Consider the following 24,924-nt stretch of genomic DNA (forward strand, 5'->3'; position numbering starts at 1 on the left):
AAACCTGTGGCAACACCAGTATTCCTGCTGGAAGTAGGAGCATGATCTCCATGCTCACAGCATTTGGTTTTAGCCCTTCCTGGGTGCTGTTGCTGCTCAGGTTCCACCCGGCTGCTCCTGTGTGGCTCCTCTGGGGAAGGCAGCGGCAGCTCCCAAGCCAGAGGCTTCCAAGATGCCTCTGGAGGCCCCTGCTGTCCCGCCCATCCCTCTTCTGGGAGAGTGAGCTCTGTGTGATGCTGCATAACTAAAACGCATCACAGTCTGGGTTATCAGGCAGCATCGATCGGTAAGGCTGGGTTAGCACCTCAGTTTATGATGTTAAAAAATAACAGTACTCTCTTCCAAGCAATAAATGCCTTTCAATGGGCTGCTGATAACAGATCTTCAGATCTGCACCACAATGAGAACCATATAATTCAGCAAAAAAATTGTGTATACACAAAATTAAGCGCACACACAAGCACCCCCAGTGTCATCTGTCTTCCATACCAAATGCATGGCAGCGCCGGCTGCTAAAACTTGCAATGAATTATTTATATGATGAATTATCCTTCTTTCTCTCCTCCTAGAATATCCAATTGCCCGTTTCCATTTTTGTTTTGGAGAGATTTATTATTCAGGATTTTTTTCACTGGATAGCTTACTAAACATTTCCTGCTCTTTTTCTCATCGTACATAACACGCATCTTGTTTCCTGGTAGTACCTATCCATCCGCTCTAACGGGGCCTCCCAGCGTGAGGAAACTGTGAGGAGTGCAGTTCTTACCCAGGCAGTTTACAGCCCTCCTTGGGATCCAATTAGAGATGTTCAAAATTTGGGATATTTATTTGCTCACTGGAATCAAAGCTGTTTCAGCCCCCAAGGAAGCGATGCATGGCTGCAGACAGAGGTTGGGACTGCGTGGGGATGAATAATTTGGTTCATCGGTTCCCTGGAAGCCTCTCAGAGGGTGGGAGGAGAACGTGAGTGCCCAGAGAGAAATCATTTGGAGATTTGCTGCTCTTTCTGCCTCTTCAGTTTCTCAGTTTTGACCCAAAGACATAAGGAACAGCATTTCACACGTGAGGACTTCTTGCCTTGGGTGTTGTACGTGACCATGCCTGTTCCTGTAAGTGATTGTGAATCATCTCTGGTTCCAGGGGGGAGTATTTCAATGCCAGTTTTCTGGGAGCTGGGATAGCAGCTGGGACTATCCCAGCTACTATTTAATGCATTTCGAAGTAATCACCTACACGAGAGAATTTTCTGTGTTTGGCTTTCATGGCTTGGTTTCCGTTTAGGAGGCTGCCCCAGCACCTTCCAGACTTCCCGTAGTTTCCAGCATCTAAATCCTAAATCTGCTTCCTGTATCTACATTGACTGTTTTTGTACCTTATAAATTTTGGGAGAGCTGAATCTTGTTGTGCAAGTGCTTTGCCTGTGCCTCTGGCTGGGAGCCTTGCTCTGTGCTGGGCTTTAAATCACAACACAGATTTACAGCGGCAATAGAGGTGGAACTGCAGGCATCCAAACCAAGAGTTATCTGTGCAGAGGAGCTGGTGTGCACACACCCCTGCAAATAACATCCCAGGGATGTCACATTGCTTCCCCTGGAATCACAGACAGTGATACCCCCTAAGAACAATAGCACTAAAACTGTCCTTGGCTTCAAAATAATCGGTTTGCCTGCGTGTGAGGCGCACGGTCTCCAGAGCTCTTTGGCTGGGTAGCAATATTTTACCTCTAATGACCTCAAACCTGAGCCAGCCATCTTTGCAGGCTCTACAAAACCCTGTTGAGCCGTGAATTGCACCCGGAGGTAGCTGCTGCCTTCACCTGAGCACATCCCTCTCTGCTGGCTCCCGCACGCTCCGGAGGCTTGGGGGGAGGCTCGTCAGAATGTACCAGGTTTTCCTCACTAATTTCAGCTTTCTCATTTAGTCAGCTTCTCCCATTTTTGGATGATCGAATCTCTGCGCCTTCTGCATCAGAAGAGGAGCACATGTAGTTTGCTGAGATTTTCTCATTGAGGTGCTGCCGTTGGAAGCAGACGACCCTCTAGGAAGGGAAGAAGTCGGGATGCTGTGTATTACCAGGTATTTTTTGGTTCTCCTTAAACATGAATAAATTTATCCTAAACTTTGTCTTTCTCCCTTCCCTAAACTCCTACCCTTAAAGCCTACTGGAAAAAGATGACTAGAGTTGTTAAATATGTAAAAATAGGGATGTGAAAACAGGATAACTGGGTAGAGGCTCCCACAGGGCTCTTTTTCTTAGTCCTGGGTTTTGTTCAGTGAACTTATATTTCTGAGCACACCCTTGGGCAGAATGCTGGCTGGCTGGACCCTGCTGTTCTGTGAGTTGACAGAGTGGGAGGTAAGTGGCACTAACTAATGGCAATTAGCAGAGGTCTGGACAGCTGCGTGTCCCTGAAGGCATGAGCTCTTCTGGGGGTTGTGTCTTCACGGAGTGGAGCTGTTTGTCACCCTCCACGTCGCCCTACAGCATATGACAATTTGCATCCCTCTACTGAGACATTGCTGTCAGATTTGCTCAGCTGTCTTGCAAAAGAAAAAAAGAAAAAAAAAAAAAAGAGAGGGTTTACTTAATTTTTGCTCCCCAAATCTGTTGAAATAATAGGGCAGGAATGATTAGCTGCTAGGAATTACCCATCAGCTGCTATCAGTGATAACTTGTTTAATGCTTATGTAGCACTTGGCGTTTTTATGACTGATGTGCCAGAAAGGAAACAAAAAGAGATGGGTTTGTTTTTAAATGGCAAAGGATCGTTTTTTTCTTTTCATTGCAGCTCTCAGGTAATAGTAAGAAAATTGTCCCTCGGCCCCAAACCTGAAAGCTGCCTCTGACCATAACGTGATGAGGGACGAGGTGAGAGGTTGAACGTGTGGCTTCGAGACCCGTTTGCTCAGTTGCAGGAGGGTTTAGTAAATCCCGTATCTCACGCACCCTTGACGGTCTCTCCCGCCTCCGTCGCTGCTGGGATGTTCCGCAGCGTTCCCGCAGCCCCGACCGATTCAAGCAGCGCCCGCGTGAAAGAGGAGCGGCAGCGCCGCGTCCTCCGCATTCCCCCGTCCCGGCTTCGCTTTCGGGCAGGATCCAGCCCTCCAAGATGGATGTTGAGTAGGCTCTGGCAGCGCGGCCGAGCGCGGCACAAAGCCGGGCGGCGCTGCCCCTGCGCGGGGCGGGCGGGCCGTGCCGGGCTCCCCGCGGTGCCGCGGGCTCCCCCCGGGCCCGCCCCTGCGGTGGCGGAGCGGTGGCGGGGCGGGGCGGCCGCGCCCCGGGGCACCCCTGCCCGCCCCGGCGGCAGCAGCAGCGAGACGCGCCGGGCGCCGCCGCTCCGCGCCCCCTCCGCCAAACTTTTGCCGGCGCTCGGCCGCCCCGCGGCTCCTCCCGGGAGGCGAAGCCGGAGCCGTGCCCTCGCCCCCGGCCAGCGGCGGGTGCCCGCGGGGCTCCCGGCTTCTTTCCCCAGCTTTTTATTGTTTTTCCTCTTTTTTTTTTTTTTTTTTTTCCCTTCTCCGCGGGGAGGGGTGGGGAAGGGAAGGGGCTATAAAGCGCAAAGGGACGTGCGTGACACAGTCCCCGCTGCAGCCCGTCTGCACCGGAGCGGGGGGCTAGGTCAACAGCCGCCCCCCTAAAAATCAACCCAAGCCTCCCCCGCCGCGGGAGGGACGGGACGGGACCGGACGCCGCAAGGTAAGGCACCGGCAGCGGGGCGGGGAGCGGGGCCGCCGGCAAAGCCCGCTCCGCTTGCCCCGGGGCGGGCGGGGGGCGCGGTGCCCCGACCCGGCTGCGGGAGCCTCGGCCGGAGCGGGGCCGCGGCCACCCCGGCGCCGTCCCTGCAGCCGCGGCTGTGGCGCTGAGCCCGCGTCCCGGCACCGCTGCGCCGCGGCTTTAGCGGGATGCTGCCGGGAGAAAGCCCGGCGCCCTCCCGGATCCCTCCCTCGCCTTCGAGGTTTGTTTTTTCCTCCCCGGTTTTGCCCTCTTGCAGCCCACGGCGGGCCTGTGCCCCGCAGCCCGTGCGGCTGCCGCGGAGCCGGTGTGTGCCAGGCGGGCAGCGGCTCCGGCTCCGCCAGCATCATTCGTGCTTCTCGGGGTAGAAAAAGTGGCTACCGAAAAAAAGCAGACAGAAAACTCTACGGTAGGATCTAAGTGCTGAGGTTTGCTACGTGCAGCCTTGGTTCTGTTTTTATTTCAACAGCGCAGAGACAATGGCTACAAAGCGCTGTTTAATCACTTGCAGATATAACTTTTATGTATTTAAACCTTAGCGCTGGGTTTTGAAAAGCTGTGATTCTCTGAGCGTGTTTGTTCCGGATGAATTTAACACTTGAGCGGTAGCAATGCCCTGGTTCCCCGGACGGGTTAGCGTGATGCCAGGGATGACCGTGATCCTGTCTGTGCCATGCCGCCCGGGGCTGCTCTGGAAATCATCCCGGTCGACATCGACGTGGGCTAGGCAGCCTCTGGAAGGCTGGTTTCAGTCAGCGGGTCCTGAAGCTTGCAGCTTCCCTTGGATTTCCTCTCCCCACCAAAGGAGCTGGTTAGCATCTAGTTACAATGTTAATTAGAACAATTAAACGGTATCGCTGTTCTCGTGGCTAGACTGAGCTGCAGGAGGCGAGCTCAGATGGGAGGCAAGGTCCCTGCCGTAAATTCCCGGATCTCCGTGTTCTAGCTGGCTGTTTGTGAGCAGCCTTAGATAGCAGGAGACATTCAGTGGCACAAGTGTGGCACCGTCTCCACTGGAGCATCCCTTAGTCAGGCTGCTCTGGCAGCCCACCCAGCGCTGGGGCTGGGCTCCCACCCATTTCACGCCTGGTTGAGACAGTGGAGTTGTGTCTGTAAAAGTGGAAGGGGCGAGAGCGATGTGAGCATGAATTCCTCCCTGGGCGGCTGGCAGCCAGTGATTTATGGCACCGGTGACCCTGGCCAGGCACTGCAGGTTTGGCCATGGCCTGGTTTCCATAAAAACAGCCCTTGGGTGCTGGACTCCATCAGCACCCTTGGCTGTGCCATGAGGGAGGAGAGGGAAAAACTTTGTGTTTCTGCTCAGCCTACTTTGAAAATTGCTGAATCTGAGCTATTTTAGGAATGGTACTTTGGATTGCTTCTTGTCAGGAATGCCTGATCCTCCTGGCCGTGCTCTCCTGCCTCACAGCGAAACACGTACCTGCAGGAGAGCTGCCCAGGTCAGCTTTCTAGTGCCACTGCAACTCTCTGAAGTGCTCAGAGCAATGTCTAGAATTTAAAACTTGCTGATATTTGAAGCAGAAGAGGACTTGTTAAAACACTGGGTGATTTTTACCTTCTAGCTTGGCCATTAAGAAAGTGGTGAGATAGGCAGTAGTGCATCACGTGTGGGTGTATCCAGGGTTCTGTGGCTGTTTGACCCTGTTGAGACCACAGTGATGTTTGTTCCACAGTGAGCTTTCTGTGTCAGCAGATAACGAGCCCTTCTTAATTTTCTGAGAGCTTTATAATACGTCTGCAAAATTCCTTGTCACGTTTCCATGATGAGGACAGTGGGTGCATCCCACTCTCCTTGTCTCTGTGTGGCCCTGGACTGAAATCCTGTTGATTTCTGTGCTGGGGAGGGTGGGCACTACAGCATATCATTGCAGCCCTGCCAGTGAAGTGACAAAATATGCATGTGCCACTCCTGAGTGGGGACATGCTGGGCTCTGCCAGCAGCTCCCTGGTGCCACCACACCTGGCAGGCGGTGGCACATGTGTGTGACATGCTGCTGGCATCATGGGCCTGCAGGTCACCTCATGTCCCAGCTGCCCTGGAGAAGGTCAGGATTTGGTGGTGAAATGAGAGGGAATTTGAGCACTGTGTGGGATGCTGATCCCACCGAGATGACTCTGGGCCCCTTTCCTTAATTGTGAGAAGTTTGTCAGCGAGGCGAGGCAGAGCTGTGTAGGATCGCCGCGCGCGCCTGTGCTGTTGTGGGTGAGCACTTCGGAAACGCGGAGGAAAAGCTCTGAGGTTTCCCCAATGTTTATAAATACAATCTGGTGCAAACTGTCAAGCAAGCTGTTCAAAATCACGTCACGCCTGCGCTGCCTTCCCCGCTCGGCTGCAATGCCTTCGCTGCAGAGCCGGTGCTCGTGTGTCCTTCGGCGCTCCCGGCACGCAGCTCCAGCCCATCTGCAGGGCTTTCCCAGCGTCCCTGTCCTCCTCCTGTGAGCCAGGCTGGGATGCAGGCTCGGTGCCATGGCTCTGAGTGCAGCTTATTGGAGCCTGAGCATCCTTCAGTGCTCCGAGAGCCCAGGCTGCCTCAAAGCAACCCTGCTCACAGAGCAGAACTGCGTGCAGGGGCAGCAAGGGCGTCCTCAAGTCCCCTTTGTCCCTCTTAGAAGGTTTGACTACCTTAGGTGTCCCCTAAAAATGAAGGGATAAACCCTTTCCTGAAAGCTCCATCCATGCAGTGGCCTTCTGCTCCATGCCATGCCCTTAGCAGGGTTGGAGGGAGGCTGTTTGCTGGATGTTTCACTCTGAAGTGTGCCAGGGTCTTCTGCCTTAATATATATAAAAAGATGAGATGTTTATTAAACTCAGATCCTGCTTTTTCTTCTACGATTTATGTCTCAAGAGGCTGGCGATAAACAGTTTATTAAAAAGAAATCCTGATTTATTTCTGCAAATGGTTACATTTCAAGCTGGTACCAAATGGTTTTGTAGGAGACCACCTTTTATGCTTCCCATGGCAGTTGAAAGGATTGCTAGAAAAACAATCCAGAATCTAAGTAGGTTTGGATAAAGGCAAGCCAGGACTGTACGTCAGGGTATGTGGTGCTTTTAAGCAGCGAGGCGGTGGATTTTACCACGGAACATCTGGGCACTGGCTTCAGTTACAGCGCAGATTTTAGTGGGATAACAAGTCCTGCTTGGCTTCGCGTTCATTTTGAAGTCACTAAACTTTATACGAATAATAAAACTGTAAGCCCATTACTTCACTGTTTGCAAGGGGCTGTTTCAGTCCCCCTTCGGGGTCTCGCATCTTTCTGGGGCTGGTTTTGTTTTGCTGTGCTAAGTGGGTATTTATCTTCTCAGTGCCTGGCTGGCTTTGGCTGGAGGCAGCTTTGCTAATTTGTAGCGATGGCCACTGCGGGCAGGGCGGGCGGGTTTCCATTCGCCCCCGCCGAACGCGCACGTTTTCTGCATTAGGGGCAGCTCAGAGAGCTCCGCGTTTCTCCTTCGCGTTCCTCCTTCCCGGCACCCGAAGGGGTGAGGATGGGAACCCGGAGGGCGATAGAGCTGCTCGGGGCTGCCAGCTCAGCCACTCGTGAGAGGTAAAGCAAAGCGGGAGGGTTTGCTTTCTTTTGGTTTGTTTGGTTTTTTTTTTTTTTTTTTCTGTTTGGTTATAAAATGCAGAGAAGAGCGGACTGGACAGAAGGAGGGAAGGGTGTTTGCAAAAAACAAGTTTGCAAACTCTTACAGATTGGCGCATGTGCTGCTGGGAATGCCCCAGCATCGGGGAGGATAAGCCCAGCTAGTTTATAGGTTCAAGGAATGCATGTTTGGAATCTAAGTTCCCTGTGAGAGAGTACAGACGGGCTGTGAGACCGATGGTTACCTGATCATGGAGCACCTGGTGTGACACTGAGCGCTGGCAAGCTCTGCGTTTTGGTGTCACTGACTGTATGGGCAGTAAACTAGATGGAATCAGAATTACACCCAAGGAAGGAGAATATCCCAGGTAAGACCAGTGAGAAGGGACTTAAGTACTGCTTGAGCTCTGCTAACTCATGAGTAGAGCGGTGAGTGAGCGTTGCTTTGGGGAAAAGGCAGAGTGCAGAAACTGTTCTGTTTCACATCACAAGATGTACTTCTGTGGCAAAAATCCTCATCAGATCAAACAGGGATAGTTTCTGCCTGAGAAGACAACTCAGATAAGCTTGTGGATAGATGGAAGGAGCTTTGAAGGCTGAGGAGATGTTGTTTGAAAACTTTAACAAAATGTCATTAGAGAGGAAGTATTTGCCCTTAGATTGGGGAACAGGTCAGGATAATAAATCGTAACTCCAGGAGAGTGTGCTTAAAGCTGGAAATACATTCAGATGTGAGAGAAAGAGAACAAATATTAGAAAGAAGTTTCTTCTCTCAGAGTTCATTTTCTCATGTGCTGCATGCAAGGACACCCACTGCACAGGAGAAGGATAAATGTTAACACAGAGCTGCAATAGGAACCAGCTGAAAATCTCATGACTGCATGGATGGCTTTGATTGCTCCACAGGGAGCACGTCAGTCATGTGGGACACGTCAGAAACAGGCAGTGTGTCATGTCACCTCATGTGTGAGGTAGCTGATAGTCCAGCTTCCCCAAGAACCTTATGGGGGGCATTTTACAGGATGGGGTTTGAATGTCACCGGAGTAATCAGCAGCAGGAGCGGCCTGAGAAGCCAGCCCCGCTGCAGGGCAGCTTCACTGAGCACAAACATGCCTGAGTTACCAGAGGGGAGCAGCAGATCCTGCACAGAGCATCTCGCCCTGGGCTCTGCCCTCACACCCAGGCAGGTACTGTCAGCTTTCCTCACCGATTTCTCAGGGCTGTTCAGGTTTGGCCTCAAGTGGGACTGCTCTGGCTTCAGGGTAATTAAACTCAGGGGTTAGAGAGATGTTTGTTGCTTGTGTGACAGCTGAGATAGGAGGCAGTGGGTACTTGCTGCTAGCACCTGGAAAACTGAGCAGCAAGAGGCAATAATTTATCTCTCCTGCCTCATTCCCTGCTCCACGAGTCCGGATATGAGTGCCCCTCCAGTGTGACCCTCGCACGCTCCCAAGGTGACACAGCACCAAGGCCAACACCTCCCCTGTGATTTACAGGGGAAAAGCATTGTTTGCCTAATTGAGTCCATTTTTTTCCCCCCTGTATTACTTGAGGAAACACAACTTTGTTGAAACTTTATTAGGGGGTGAGAAAAATGATGCTTTTCATCTTTCTCACCTTTAACTTGCTCAGTACCAAGACAGAGCAGCCCCAGACGAGCTGAGGCACGGTGGGATCGTGGGTTCCTCACACACATTTGCAGGGATGGTTGGACAGGGAAGATGTTTGTACAAAGCAGCCAGAATATTGTGAAGAAGTGAGTGCTCCCTCTCTTTCTCTCTGTCTCTCTCTACTTTGTTTAGGTGCAGCAGATTTACTGCTAATTTGTTTTTAGTCAAACAGTCTAAATGTGTCCCAGCGTTCTGAAATCCAGAAACCTGATGGAAATTTAGCAGTTTACAGATTGGGATTGTGATGGTATAGGAAAGCCAAGTGTCTTGGAGCTGCCAGCTGGTCTCTGGATGCGAAGGAAAACATCAATGTGCAGCATTAACAGTTTCTAGTCCCTGTTCCTTCCCTTCCTTTGGCTACTAAATCTGTGTTTAATTCCCTGGGGGTTTTCTCTCCTGGGTAAGAATTACTTGAGTATGATTTGTACAACTAATAGGATCTTACCCTTATTTGGGGAAGACCCTAGGGGCTCTTTCAAACTGATTTTTCAGTAATGAGAAATAATGAATAAAAGTCTAATGGTCCTAGGGGGTATTAAAGTTACAATTTTGCAGGGAAGATTTAATATCAGTCGATTAAAACTTTTATAATCCTGTTAGAGTACAATAGTCAGAAAAAAAGAAGAGAGAAAATAAGTAGGTTTTAAGACCCTCTCACATCATGTGAACAAGTCTAAATTTAATGTTTGAATTAAGCAGGTATTTTAAAGCAAGAGTCTAAGACATCTCTTGCAAGTGTGTGATAGCAGGGTGGCAGACTCAGGGAAAGAAATCTGCTATGTTAATTTATGGAGCACATTCTAATTCCCTCTCATCTAACAAAAAGCAGTTGCAAGGTGTTTATGAGAAAATCCAGGCAATTAGGACTTCAACTAGAAAATGCAAAACTCATAGACCTCAGCACAGTGCGTTTCTAGCAGCCCAAACCATGCCCTGGCTCAGCCTGCTGCTCACAGGGTGCATGAGCATCCCTCTGGGCACTGTGGGGTCCCTGAGGGTCTGTTCACCCTGGGCTGGGCACACCCCAGTTGTGGCCCTTGGTGAAAGGTGTGGGGGCAAAGTGGGGCCCGGGGGCAGAGCTCCCCTCATGGCCAAGCCTCTGCTGAGACGCTTTGAGGGGACAAAGCACCAAAGAACAGATAGTGTTTTATGAATTTACAGCTTTTGGGGTTTAGCAATGATCAGCAGTGATGCTGGAATGACGTTTTATCCTTTAGCAGGAGCTTTTATCCAGGAATGCCGTAGCCATTTCCAGTCGCTGGTGGACGGACACCCCCGGAAAGCAGCACTGCATCCCACACCAGAGCTCTCACCACGTCTTCCCCTTTTCTGAATGCAGGAACTCCTCCCTTCTTGTCCCTCCTTTCCTGCTCTGTCAGCCTGGGATGTATGGTTGCCATAAGAGGGCTGGAGGAGGTTTTGGGGCTGTTTGGATGTTCGCTCACCCATGACAGCCCGGCCTCCCCGCCCGCACGGGCTCCCTCGGCTTTTGTTGGCAGCCAGCACATAAAGGGATAACCTTTCCCCTGCCAGCCTGCACAAATAAACACTGGCCCAGCAGCAAAGTGGAGCTGAAACCAACCCTTGCAATAATCTGATTTTTCAGACCCCTTAGCACAGCTCTGCAGGTGACCCTGGCAGGTTTGAACCTCTGGCGCCACATATCCCTTTGGAGCACCCATCCCTTCTGCACTTGGGAAGGACTTTGCAGCTTGGAAATGCACAAGTCCACTGCTTAAAAAACATCAAAGTGCTAGAAGGAAGACTGAAGACTGGCAGCCCCCAAATGTGCTCCTGTCCTGCTTTGGTGTGATGGGCTGGTGAGCTGTGCCTGAACTCGTGGGCTCTTGCAGCCTCTCCAGAGAGCTGAGCCTGTGTCAGCTCTGACCAAGGCAATCTCCATGGCTCTGCCTCACTGTCTCCCCATCAGTGCCCTTTGGAGTCAAATCTTTGCTCTGCCATGGCTTCTTTGCACTGGAGGGGTTGAGTGATGCGGGATGAGCAGCTGGGGGAAGTTTGGATTTTCTCTGGAAGCGGTGGGAAATGTCAGGCACCATGGTGGGGACAGCAGGTAGCTAGTTGAGAAATTAGGAAGCAGCTCATGCCCTCCAGTAACAACTTTCACTAATGTATTGAGCTAATTTATCTGTTGGAATCTGTGTCTTTTTTAAAGCAGGATGCTGGGGGAGTCAATACAAGATTTAGGAAGTGTGAGCATGCAAAGGAGGGATTTGCTGAGTGGCACCCAGGAGCAGTGCTGAGGCTGGATGTGCTTCATCCAGGATGAGCCATCCTGGCTCTCAGCCACTGCAGCCCCTCAGGAACCTGTGCTAAGAAATGGTGTGTGCTGCTTCCTGGGATGGTGGGGATCCATGTGGGAGGCAATATCCGTGCTGGATCTTGGAGTCTTTGTTGCTGTGACTGAGATCTGCCAGGTCTAACGCTAAGAGTTGCTGGTAGAAATATGTAAATACCAACAGCTTCAGCACTACATTTGATACTTTCCATTTTCAAACACTTGACAAATGTTTACATATTTTCAGCAGCTCTTTTTCAGCTGGGGAAAATGAGACACAGCATCTGTGAAGTTACTCTGATATGCAACAAATCATTATGAGAGAGCACCTTGAGGGTTCATTAAGGACTTGCAGGGCCTAAGGTTTCCTTTGCATACTTTTAAAGCAGAAGGTAGAAAATACTAAAACCGAATCCAGTTTTGGATAGTAAGTGCAATCAGAAAGATTTGTGTTCAGATGATAATTCAGGGATTTGAAATTTTGAGGGATCAGCTATAAATATAACATATATTACTGTGGTTACCAGTAATATGTAGTGGTCTCTACTCCCAAATAGAAGAAGTGGAAATGGCCTCAAGCTGTGCCAGAGGAGGTTTGGATTGGATATTAGAAAAAACAGGGCCAAACTCTGAATTGAGTAGGAAAACTCATCATTCCTTTCAGGTCAGCACCACTGCAGGACACTGTTCTGGTGGCAGCACAGGGATACAGTCTCTTCCCCAGGCATTGCAGACAAGCACCATGCATTGTTTTTGCTGCTGTTTTGCTCTGCTCTTCCAGCTTTCTGGAAAGCTGCTGCCCTTTCTCTGTGCCATGGCAGGTGAGAAACCCTTGGTGGCAATAAGGGTGGTGTGGTGACATGGCAAAGGAGAACTCCTGAGCCACTGTGGTGGGAATACCGTGTGTGTAGAGGTAGGGAAGTGAGTGGGAATAGCAATGCCTGTGGGCTGGCTGTGGTTTGTAATCCTGTGTACGTGTGTGGTGGTGTTCCTGACACAGAGGGAAGCTGCGTGTCTGGTGGAAGCTGTGGGAATGAGCCCCTCTGCACTTGACAGCTTTTCCAAGCAATATTCCCTTTATAAATCACCAACCAAAAACTAGAAAGGGAGAAGTGCATAAGGAATTCCAGTGTGCTCATGGCACAGCTTTCCATAGAATGTGAGTGCTCAGGTTCTGGCTGGAGCTGCTGGAGCTCAGCTTCCTCTGCTCTTGCTCTGGGAGTCACGCTGGTGACCTGCCTGTCCCACAGCTCCCTGCCCTGTGCCAGCCTCTCGTGTTCTCCCCTTTAGCAAACACCTTGTTCAGGAGCAGCTGCTGTGCCAGCAGTATTCCCCAGGAATAGCTCAAGCAACCTTAGCTCCTTTGGTAGTTAATGAAGTTAATGGCTCTGGGTTTGTCTTGTAGCACCTTCCCAAGCCCTCCTGCCCCGGCACTTTGAGGATGCAGATCCTGGTTCTGTTCCTGCTCTGTATCATGCCCTGACATTTCATGCCATCCCTGGAGGATTTTGTCGAGGGCGCTCACTCCTAATGTCATCCTGAAGTATTCCAGAGGAACAGTGGGAAACTCTGCAGCAAATACCAACAGGCTGGTGTTGGTTGTAATTTGTAATAGTTTGTGTGTTCCTCCCCGCTAATCCCCTTGCTGAAATTCATTACAGAGAGAGAGCAACCTACACCCGGAGAGCTGCGCTGAAGGCGGAATGCCTTGGCCAAGGAAAGTAGCTATTGTTTTATGATTAAAGGAAAGGATTATATTGGGATTTCCTTGAACAAGGAAAGTCTCTGCCCTACTTTTATTGCTCGTAACAAGGGGATAATAATTACTTTCCATTATAAAACACCCCCAGCGCTTGCGCTGAAAGATTTGTGGTAGAGCTGCGTGGCATTCGGGGCTGGTTATCTGAAATGGCCTGGTTGTGCAAACTGACATTTCTCTGCCTTATTTCTCCTACTGGGGCTCAACCCCTGCTGAGACCATGGAAAAAATTCCTCTACTCCGAGTTGGGTCAGCCTCTCCGAGTGTGACATATTTTCTCTGCAGGAGCTGGTACCAGTCACCTATCCCATGACGCCTGCCCTCTCCAGGAGTGACATCCAGCCACCTGGAGCTTTTGTACGGGCTTGGGAGGAGGAGCAGGGACCCAGCCGGTGCTGGAGTGGCCAGGGGAGGTAACATCTGTCCTGGGGGGAGGGCTGGCAGCTGGCTGCCTCCCCGTGCTCCAGCACATCCCTGCTTCCCGTGCCGCTGCCACCCCCTCGCAGGAACAAGCTGAGCTTTGTAGCAGGGGCCGCGCTGTTTGTTTGGGTTTGACACTCGGCGCTGAGTCCCGTGGGCAGAGGTGGCTGTGAAAGAGAGGAGCGCTGGTATGTGGTCTCTGATTGAAACAAGGAGAACTATCAGGCATTTCCTTGAGCGTCCCAAATGGCATCTCCTGGCTCAGCTGGTTTTTGAAGCATCCAGCTGCCACCAGCTCCAGGGTGACGATTTTGATGTGATCGGGGTTGAATCTGTTTCCACTAAAAGTGGAAAAATAAATAAGTCTCAGCTTAGAAACAAAATAGTCCATGTAAAATTTGATTTTTTTGATATCCTATCTCCCCGAGTATGTTTGCTTTTCATGCAACATGTCTAATTTGAGACAGCTCTGCATTTTCTAATGATGCCCCTTTGGAGTTAGCCTCTCCCCCAAGCTGTAGCTCACTGCTACTGTTGTTCATTAGGATTTGGTAGAAATGTACCCTTATTTCTTCAAACCTTCCTATTTTTAAATGGTTGTATTTTTTTCCCTGTAATGCCACAGCGATTTGCTTGGCTAAAACAATAATTTTGCCAGCAAAGGAAAATTGTGGGTTGAGTTGGAATTGCAAGAGGTGCTTGGTTAATCCACAGATTATTGACACGGTGGAGCCTCCATGCTTCAAAGGCACGACTATAGTCCGTCGTGTCCCGGTGTACTTGGGGAGCTTTAATCCATGGATTACAGGTCCCTGAGAGCTCCTGCCCTCCCAGTTACAGCTGGTCCTGCCAATGGGAGCTGCCACGTCAAGCTGACTGTGGCACTACACAAAAAATTGGTCTTTAGAATCCACAGAGACAGTGGTACAGCCTTGCATCCCTATTGGGGCTGCATTTCTTGTCCCGAGCCCCTGGAGAGGTCTCAGAGCCCTGCCTGGCCCCTGCTTTTCCCCAGGCACCAGGCAGGAGCAGACAGCAAGTTTTCAAAAGCGATGATTTAAAAAAAAAAAAAAAAAAAGGAACCACAAAAAAAGCCCAAATGAAAAACATACCAAGCGTTTTCCACATCCTTTAGGGAATAGTCAGCATTAAACAACAGGCCTTCACTTTTCCCCTCTGGTCTCCCCCTAAACAAACAAACTGAGCAGCTCCCAGTAAATGCTTAAATTGCAAAGGTATGATTTTTCCTTGTTAGCACATTAAAAGTAACTAATTGCATTGCAATCCAAATTTATAAGCACTTTTAAACTCCTCTGTTGCTCAGGTGATAACTGTGTGTGCTGAGGTGCATGTATTTGTGGCATATATCTCTGGAAATGGAGTGTATAATGGAAAAGCTCACGGGTTCTTTACTTGCAGCATTCCTATAATAAGTCAAAGAAGTCACACAGTGCCCTTTTATTTCCAAAGCTGGACTTAAATCACGTCAATAAATCTGCAGACTTATTATGAGATGCAGCAAGGGTAATGTAAACAGAAAAAAACCCCACCCCCAGCACACCAGAGTTTAAAAATAGGACGTAAGGAGGAAAAAAAAGTTAACCACCCATACAATAAAAAGAGAAGAAATGCAACACAAAAGCACGGTGTCAGGCAGTGCCTTGAAATTATCCTCACTAAATTACAGTTGTGCTCTTCCCACTCTCTGTAATTTACGTGAGGGTTTGGTTATCCCAGACAGATTTGCTCCAGGTAAACCCAGATCTTTTTTGTTTTGGTATTGTAAGTCCTTCACAGGTCTGGGTGACAGTTGAGGAGTAAAGCAAATTATTTCCATAGATGAAGGAAGATGACTGTGAACAGGTACTGGTGTTGCATGTGGTGAATCCAGTACTTTGCTCCCTTTTTCCATGGCGTGGGTGTGTTTGGTGAGTACCTGCGTGAAATAAATGCACACTGAAGCCCAAACAGATCCAACTGCTTGGATCCCCAAGAGGCAAACAAAATGGATTCTTGGCTTGCTGGGTGGGGTTTCTGTGGTGGGATGCAGGCAGGGAGCCTCTGATCCCTTACAGAGTATACCCTGCACAGCTGCGTTTCAGTGCTGGAAATAAAGGTCGGCCAGAAAATACCATAGGCTTGAGCAGGGAAATCAAAAATGGGGAGATTTCATTTGGCTTGGGTTGAGGATGTGCCCTGCTGAGCCTGTGGGAAAACCCCATGAGGTGCTGCCACAGCTCCAGTTAATTTGTCCCTCAACTCAGGACCTGAGCCAGCTGTAAATCCCATTATCCTCTCCACTTCTGGTCCTAATTGCAGTTTACATGGAGATTTGCAGATGGAGTTTGTTACCTGGAGGTCTCAAAGGCAGGAGAGAGGTCTGTGTAGGGCTTTTGCAGGTGGGGTTTTGGAAAAGTTGGGTAAGGAGATTATTTAAAAGATAGGAATTAATTGTAATTGTCATAAAACCCACGACCTGACTTAACGATTATTTTCGTGTATGTGCTTATAACTCAACTTGATAAAATGCTATTTATAAAATGGTTATTTCTTCTTTGTGAAAGAAGTAAAAAGCCCCAAGCCTCTGACAAGGTGATGCATTTTGCAGTGTTTAAAATCATGTATCTCCCTTTCCAATGTACAGCATGTATTTTTTCATCTGTTGATCTTTTTAGGTAAATACATCTGGGCTCTTTGAGCAAACATGCCCTGAGGTGTGGCTCTTGCTCCTGTAGTGTTTGTGCAGCCTGGGAGCTGCTCACCTGGGGACGGCCCTGCCACATTCCGGGTTCAAACCCGAGGAAACCCTGGCCACCTGCCCTGGCATCCCTCAGCCTGCTCGGGTTCCGTGGTGCCTGGCAGGCACAACCGAGTGGCCCTGTCCCCTGGGAGCAGCCCTGCCTGCAGGAGATGGCACCCTCGGGATGCTCCATGCTCACTCTTATCACAGTGACCTGAGGCGGTCGCTGAGGTGAGAGAAGGACGAGAATCTTGTTCTTTGATCAGAAGGCTTGATTTGTTGATATATAATATATAATACATTATAACTATACTAAAAAGAATAAAGAGAGAGCTTGCAGAGACTGCTAAGCTAAGAATAGAATAGCAGGAATCTAAAAACAAGAGAGTTCTCTGTCTCTGTGCTCTAGAGAGCTTGCCCTGTGGTTGGCCCTTAATTGTACACATGGAACATGAACCAATCTCAGGTGCATCTTATTGCATTCCACAGCAGCTGATAATCATTGTTTACATTCTCTTTCTGGGGCTTCAGCTTCCCAGAAAATGAACAAGTCCCAAAGAAAGGATTTCTATGAAAAAATGTCTGCGACACACTCTGACTCCCCAGCCAGCAGCACTTTTCCCTCTGGGTTTGAGGCTCAGTCCAGACAGAGTTTGGGGAAGAAGTGAAAGGTAAAGACGGGCCATTAGAGGGCACTTTTGCAATCCTGGAGAAGGAAAACGGTGCTTATTATTTCACTTAGGACTGTTTGTTTTGGCACTCTCTTAAATTCAGTGATAAACAGCAGGAAAATCCCTCCAGTCAGCAGGAATATATCAATAAAATATTGACTCAGAGTTTAAAAGAAAAGAAAACAAGACAAACTTGTAGAAAACGGAATAAAAGACATTTAAGGAGGTGGCACAGCCTAGAGAACAAAAAAACCCACAACGTATTTCACGTATTTTGTGTGACTTAGCAGTGCAGTGCTTAGGCCTCAGCTTGTACCTAGATTCTAAAAAGGAATCCAAGGCAAGAAAATTGTTGTGGGATTTTCTGAGGACTGGGTGGCAGAGCATGAATTCACAGGCTCACATCTAGCAAGTGCATTTTCTGAGGGACTCTGTCAAAGTCACTGGTGAGCTTGCCCAGAAACAAGCATAGGATGAATAAATGGGCTTTTTGCTTTGCTCTTGATGTTTTGCATGAGTAAACTACAGAGGGTTTAGTTTGAAACCCTGCCAAATTATAATGAGTGCTCTGCAAAAACTAAAATCTGTTTATTAACTGGTGTGAAAGGGTGGTGTAACGCTGACAGCACAGCTTCCAAAAACTGTGAGCCAGGTTTGGATGCCTCTTTGCTGTTGTCCTGTTTTTGGAAGTGTTGTGCATGAAAATTGGGCCCATTTTAAGCCTCTGAGGTTAGCTACCTGAAAATGAAAGCACTCAAAATTCTATTAATTTGTCAAAGAACAGAGATTATCAAAGTTTCCTTTTTCAGTAACAGTTGACAACTTTGCAAGGTATTTCATGTGTGGGACGGGCAGGGATATAGAACTCAACTTAATGTGTCTTTTTGGAGTTATTTTTAAGCCGAAATGCTTTTATAATTAGATAAAGAAATTGCAGACAAATCTGTACCTTGTCACTGCTCTGTAGCTGTTAAGGGGGGCAGAAACACTGTTTATGGGAGTTTTTGAAGTGCATTAGCTAGTGAAATTATTTAAGAAGTGAAGCTTAGCCTATAATCAAAATGGTTTATTTTAGTAGAGGTTCCATTGCACTGGAACTGACTATGGGAATACACAGGATTGCAGTTTCAGGGGGTTCATGTGGAGGACGCTGTCTGCAGAAAGCGTCAGAGTTCCTTACCTAACCAAATAATCTGCTGTAACTGTTGTGATTAAGTTGGAAGGAATTTCATCCCTGTTGGCCAACAATAATACTCGAAAAATCAATAAACAGCGTGTTAGAGCACACGAAACTCATCGTGCTTTGTGTGAGAGGAGCTTTCTGCTGGCTTTGGTGACTCAAGCCAGCAACTATTTTGACTTATGATCTTTGCTCCAAAAGGTGAAATGTCTTTAACTTTGCTGGTGAGTATCAACACTCCAGTCTGAATTTGAGGAACTATATCCACTGTGATCAAAAGCTAACTCAGGACCTGTTTGGGATAAATTTTGACAAAGGCTGGGAAAGCTAAATCAGGATTTCCCTTTAGGTAGCAATGGCATGTGCTGGGTAAAGCCCTGGACTCTTTTCCCTTCTGTAGGGCAGAGCACTGCAGTAACCTGTCATGAAACCATCCCAAAGGATAACAGAGCACACCATTTGAGAGCTGAAGTTGCATCCTGTGAGGGTGCAGGTCACTCATGGATCCTGCTGAGTTTGCCATGTGTTTTCCCTGTCCCACCACTGATTTCAATGGCAAAATAGAAAGATAAAGGAACTGAGCTGGCCAGCAGGAGTTGGAGAAAACAGTAGAAAGGGGGAAGGGAACGAGCTGATATCAGGGGAGAGCAGAGAGGAGGGGTGAGTGGTGTGGAACCTGCGTGTTGGTGGAAGCAATGATTAAATAACAATGGCAGAGGCAGCAAACTGAGGGTGAAAATGGCCCTCCACGGCCTTGCCGGTGTCAGCAGCCCTGCTGTGCAGCTTGTGGGTGGCTGTTTTGCTGTCCTGAGGGCAGGACAGGCGGAAGGGGAGCTGGAGGCAGCAGGGAGAGGGATTTAGGAAGAGCAGTTGTAGTGTGGCTTGGACTACAGGGTGCAGCTTCTCAAGGAGCTTTATGTTTTCTACTTTTACATAAAATATTAGGGGTGGTGGAAAATATCTCAGTGACAAATTTGGTCTTTGAGGTAAAAAGAAGAGTTTGCTATAAAATAGTAATTGTTTCACAGTGCAGTACCCAGAGCAGTGCATGACTGCACACTCAGTCTAGAGACAAGATAAGCTGTTCCTGGCAGCTCAGCTTTGAGCATGTTTCTCCCCAAAATCAGTGCTAACACAGCTAAGGTAATAGCCTAAACTTTTTTTTTTCTTTCTTCTCCTAATTAAAATTGGTTATCATTTAATAATTTAAACTTGATACATTTGTACCAGAAATGGGCTGTTTCCCCTTCCTCCCCCCCATCCCACAGCCGTTATAGATGAGATCATCTACTGTACTGAAAGGAGATTTTCAGCCTGTCCCACTGTATATGTTAGGGTAGTAATTTCTGACCTAGTTATAGACATAATAATGAAAGGCTAAGATTATGAATTATTATGCCAAATTTGTAAAGGATTCTCTGCTTTTGTGTTTTGCAATTCCCATCAGGCTTGAGGATTAAGCCCTGCTGAATTGCATGCTAATACCAATGTGCTTTGAATATGTGTGGGTTTGTATCACATGTTTTCCTAATTCGCTATTTTTGTCAAGAACAGTTTCACTGGAAATATTTACTTTCCAGAGGATTGTTGGGAGCCCAACCAAAGTTTCCTAGGGGAAGCGAGGGCGATGTACCCTCCATCTGCTCTGTGCTTGCTGTAGCTCCCAAGGCCAGCCTGCTCCGTTTCTGCCGTGGCAAAACATCAAAGTGTTACTCAGCAAAGCACGTGGAAGGCTTTGCTCTTTGGTAGCAATTCCAGCCTGAAACCAGGGCCTGGGCTTGCTTCGGTCGCTGCCCAGGATGGGCAAATCTTGGCGACAGTCTGAGCTCAGCGCTTACAACGAGTTTTCCTGGTGTTTGTGTGGCAGTGGAGGTGCCTGCAAAGCACCAAGTGCAGTGAGGTTGCTGTGGGCGTGCCCACGTGCCAGCACAGCTGTGGTGCCCCTCCTGAGGTGAGACCCCCCTGTTTGCTGCAGGATGCTCCTGCTGCGCTGCCCGCTGCCGCTCCTGCTGCTGCTGCTGCCGCTGGGCTCCAGGCCCCAGAAGCTGCCCACCAGGGATGAGGAGCTCTTCCAGATGCAGATCCGGGACAAGGCGTTCTTCCACGACTCCTCAGTCATCCCTGACGGGGCTGAAATCAGCAGCTACCTCTTCCGAGACACCCCCAAAAGGTATTTCTGCCTGGCCCAAGTGAGGAAGCTGAACTTTGAAGGGAGTAGCTGTGGTTGCTGGGTGCTTTGAGATCAAAATTGAGTCTCAACCAGAAAAATATAAATGGCAGTGTTCTGTTTGGTGAAGTAAACATGTGAGCCTGCAGCCCAATCTGGCCTCCCCAGCTGAGGGTCTGTCCAATTTATTTGATTCCTTGGATAAGACCAGAGCTCCTCCAGACTGCAGAATTTCCCTGGAGTGGGACCACTAACCATGTCTGGAGGCAAGGGGAGAGGGAAAGAAATGAGAAACTACAGGCTTGACCCACCCCACTTGTCCCTCTTCATTGTTCCCTACCGTGCTTTAAAGAAGCAGCATTAGGCAGCCTGGTCTGAAATCCCCACTTCCCAAACTTCACCCTGTGGGTCAGAAAACACTGGGGAAGAACCTGAGGCTCCAGAGAATTTAGGGAATTTATGTGCCTCATACCACACACCTCCTCCAGCCTTCTTTGGGGAGGAACATTTTACAGTAGGCGATGTGTGGTGCCTGGAGGGATGTGGGAGGGCAGCTGGGTGTGTGTGCACCTCTATGTGCTTGCCTAGATACAATGTGTGTCCTGCTTGGAAGAGCATCTCCCGAAGTTCCAGGAGAGATCCTGTTCCCCTTATTAAAATCTCTGTGATTATTTGTATCTAGGTAGTGTGGGAGTAGAAAGTAAAGCTGGTGGAGGGGAGGGCAGGAGGCCAGAAAGCCCTCTGCTCTGCCTTGACACAGAAGCGTGAGCCCTGCTCCTTAGCTCTGGCCCACCAGCCTTTCCATGCTCCCTCTGCCTGCTGGTAACACTTTTGGCTCTGTGGCCCCACCTAGACCATCCCTGGTGGTGTCCAGTCAAGCCCTGCCAGCTGGCTGCCATCAGGAGTTCCTGACATGTGGGTCTGTCACCCTCCCTCTAGGTATTTCTTCGTGGTGGAAGAGGACAACACTCCCCTAGCAGTGACAGTGACACCGTGTGATGCCCCTCTGGAGTGGAAACTGAGTGTGCAGGAGCTCCCAGAGGAAGCTAGTGGGGAAGGATCAGGTAACAAACCATCAGCAACTTCCCCTGTCCCCTTCCCTGCTTTTCTCCTGGATTTAAGGTTCCTCAAACACTGACTCTCACAGCAGGCCTGTCTTTATGATCTCCTGCTGTTTCAGTCTTCCAGTGCAGGAGACTGACAACAGGCAGCAACATGGAAAGGACAAGGACTACAAAGAAGTAAAAGCTGAAGTTACAGTCACAGGGGTCTGGATGCTGCCGGAGCAAACTGTGTTTGCCCAGAGTGACTCATTTTGATGGGGGCTTTGCTGTGAGGTGTTTACACAAGCTAAAATTGGAGAGGCAGGGCTGGCATTGCAGCAGGACTGAGCCCACCCCTTGGAAGGGCTCATCTCCAGACACTGAGCTGTGTAGCTGCTGCTCAGGAGAGAAAAGGGCTGCCAGAGCCTCTGACACATGTGCTGACCTGTCCCACACACCTTGTGGTATGGCAGGCACACCTCTGGTCCCCACTGTGTTTAGCAACAAAATTTTAGTGTGACTCAGACAGCCAAAGCCAAGGGTCCACATCCAGGAACAGACAGGTGAGTGAGTTTCCCCTGGGGAAATATGCATGGCAACTCCAGGTGGGATGCCTGACGCTCCAGTGGAAGCTGTTAGCTACTGTTCATGAGAGTCCATTAACGCTGGTCAGGTGGAGTTTCTTTTGTGTTTGGGTTTAACCTGAGTGCCAAACCAACTTTCCTCTCTGTTTTGACATAAGCGTTGATCAATTACATCTTCCTCAGAAGACAAAACCTTCTTTTTCCATCTCACTTTTGTATCTTATGTAGTAAAATGTGACTTTAAGAGTTCTGTTTTTTCACATTGGCAGAGAGTGTCTGTACAAATGTTTTCTTTTGCTTGTGTTCCAGGTGACCCAGAGCCCCTGGAGCAGCAGAAGCAGCAGATTACCAACGAGGAAGGCACGGAGCTCTTCTCCTACAAAGGCAATGATGTGGAGTACTTTGTGTCCTCCAGTTCCCCCTCTGGGCTGTACCAGCTGGATCTGCTGTCCACAGAGAAAGACACCCATTTTAAAGTGTATGCAACCACGACTCCAGAGTCAGACCAGCCTTATCCTGAGTTACCTTACGATCCCAGAATCGATGTCACCTCCCTGGGACGTACAACGGTGACGCTGGCGTGGAAGCCGAGCCCCACGGCCTCCTTACTGAGACAGCCCATCCAGTACTGCATCGTCATCAACAAAGAGCACAACTTCAAAAGCCTCTGTGCTGTGGAAGCCAAGCTCAGCTCTGACGATGCCTTCATGATGGCTCCAAAGCCAGGTCTGGATTTCAGTCCCTTTGACTTTGCCCATTTTGGCTTCCCTGCAGACAACAACTCTGGCAAAGAACGCGGTTTCCTAAAATCGTCCAAGTTTGGGCGGCAAACGTCCCCAAAGCCGAGAGTTGACCTGCACAGAGTTTGTATTGGGAACAAGAACATCTTCACCGTGTCTGACCTGAAGCCAGACACGCAGTACTACTTTGACATGTTTGCAGTGAACACCAACACCAACATGAGCACCGCCTACGTTGGCACCTTTGCCAGGACCAAGGAGGAGGCGAAGCAGAAAACAGTCGAGCTGAAGGATGGCAAAGTTACAGATGTGTTCATCAAAAGAAAGGGAGCCAAATTTCTACGTTTTGCCCCTGTTTCATCTCACCAAAAAGTCACCTTTTCCGTTCATTCCTGCCTGGATGCTGTTCAGATCCAAGTTAGGAGGGATGGAAAACTCCTCTTGTCTCAAAGCGTGGAGGGCGTGCGGCAGTTCCAGCTCCGGGGGAAAGCAAAAGCCAAGTACCTGATCAGGCTGAAGGGCAGCAAGAAAGGCGCTTCCATGCTGAAGATCCTGGCTACAAGCAGGCCTAACAAGCAGGCCTTCCCTTCCCTTCCCGAAGACACGCGGATCAAAGCCTTTGACAAGCTCCGCACATGCTCCTCGGTCACTGTGGCGTGGCTGGGCACGCAGGAGAGGAACAAATTCTGCATCTACAAGAGGGAGGTGGATGACAATTACAACGAGGAGCAGAAGAAGAGAGAGCAGAACCAGTGCTTGGGCCCAGACGCGAGGAAGAAGTCGGAGAAGGTTCTGTGTAAATACTTCCACAGCCAGAACATCCAGAAGGCAGTGACCACAGAGACAATCAGAGGCCTGCAGCCTGGCAAGTCCTACCTGCTGGATGTTTATGTCATAGGGCATGGCGGGCACTCGGTGAAATACCAGAGCAAACTGGTGAAAACCAGGAAGTTCTGTTAGTGCCCCTGGACAGAGGAACACGGGGAACTCCGGACTGAGCATTATCCCGCTTCCAAGTGTACGGATTGACTACTCGCACAGCTGAGAAGTTGTGACCTGTATTTGTACTGTGTAGAAAAGATATCAGCTTGTATATTTATGTTTACATAAGTCATTGTCTGGAGGAACTGAGGCTGTCTGGTAGTGCCTGGCAGCAGTGTTACCGTGTGTCCAGTGACCCACATGTGATGCTCAGTAGATGTCCAAGGTAGGAGAAAACCTCGGAGGAACTGGCAGGCCTTTGCTTCCATATTGCATGAACTGCTTCTAAATTATTTTATACTTTAAGAGGCTGAGATACATCATTTGTTCACCTTGTTACTCTCACACACACAACTCACAGATATATGCCCTTTCTCTCAGTGTAGATGGTAGGGTTTCTGTAAATTATTTTATAGAGTCTTGTTTTAAATGTTTATGTTTCTATGATTGTAAACTATTAAAATCTCCCCCAATAAAATACAGATTTAAACTAAGTATTAACTGGGCTGCATATGAAGCAGTTTCATTGCTAATGTAAATTCTTACCTAGCTGATTTTCATGTTCAAATACTGTATGTATTTCATGTACAAAGTTGCCATAACGTTATATTCCTGTACATAAAATTAAAAAATATTAGATTATATATTACTGAGTTTTTGTTGACTGCTCCAAAGAAAGTGGCTTTTTTTTTTGACATTCTAGGTGCACAGACAGGTGGGGGAACAGATGAGACATGCTGAAACTTGGACTGAATTTAGTTTTCCTGTTTCATCATGGCTTGCAGTCTGAGTTAGAGGCCATGCAGACCTTTTGTACAGTCATTTGTGTTTTTTTTTTGCTAGATTGTCATTGGAAGCACTTGCTTTCTGGATGCTGCTGGATCCTTAAGCTAAAGGCAAATTTTTTTAGCATTTCTCTCTTTACTGCTGCCGCTTGTGTGGAGATCAGTACCCCTTCCACTGCCTTAGTATGGTGTTTACTTCAAAACACATGTTTTACCACAATTCCAGCTCTGCTTGTTCCCTTTGGCCAGATTTCTCTGTTTGGATATTCACCCAGCTCACTTGGCTTTTCTGCCTGCTAACTCCTTATGTTTGCAGCATGTCACAAAATTTAAAAACTCTCCAACATGCGTGCAGTTTCTATTTCTGAATGTGCTGTTTTCGAAGAAAAATGTCACAACAGTTGTCTTTATTTCCCACTGGAATTCTTCTTTTCCTGAACAGCTAGCTCTATTTATTCTTCTGGATGAAACTGAGACCACACTAGTACTACATTTATTAATCATCATGTTATTATTCAGATCTTAATAGTGTGAGAGAAGCTGTTCTCTGA

The 24,924-nt window shown here is 48.7% G+C and overlaps 1 protein-coding gene across 4 annotated transcripts; it reads left to right on the forward strand.

Moving 5' to 3' along the window:
* Positions 1-701: 701 nt before the first annotated feature.
* On the forward strand, positions 702-24,219 carry NDNF (neuron derived neurotrophic factor). 4 transcript variants are annotated; one of them, XM_074542044.1, is made up of 5 exons: positions 702-1,109; positions 1,922-2,076; positions 20,049-20,243; positions 21,180-21,304; positions 22,177-24,219. In XM_074542044.1, the coding sequence occupies exons 2-5, from the start codon at positions 2,060-2,062 to the stop codon at positions 23,565-23,567; spliced, it is 1,728 nt and encodes a 575-aa protein (XP_074398145.1). In that variant the 5' UTR covers positions 702-1,109; positions 1,922-2,059; the 3' UTR covers positions 23,568-24,219. The 4 variants fall into 4 exon arrangements, with proteins under 4 accessions (XP_074398145.1, XP_074398146.1, XP_074398147.1 ...); XM_074542045.1 differs by lacking the exon at positions 702-1,109 and adding an exon at positions 1,369-1,799; XM_074542046.1 differs by lacking the exons at positions 702-1,109; positions 1,922-2,076 and adding an exon at positions 2,996-3,121.
* The last annotated feature ends 705 nt before the right edge of the window (positions 24,220-24,924 follow it).

Source organism: Zonotrichia albicollis, chromosome 5 (assembly GCF_047830755.1).
Source record: "Zonotrichia albicollis isolate bZonAlb1 chromosome 5, bZonAlb1.hap1, whole genome shotgun sequence".
In the NCBI taxonomy this organism is placed as follows: domain Eukaryota; kingdom Metazoa; phylum Chordata; class Aves; order Passeriformes; family Passerellidae; genus Zonotrichia; species Zonotrichia albicollis.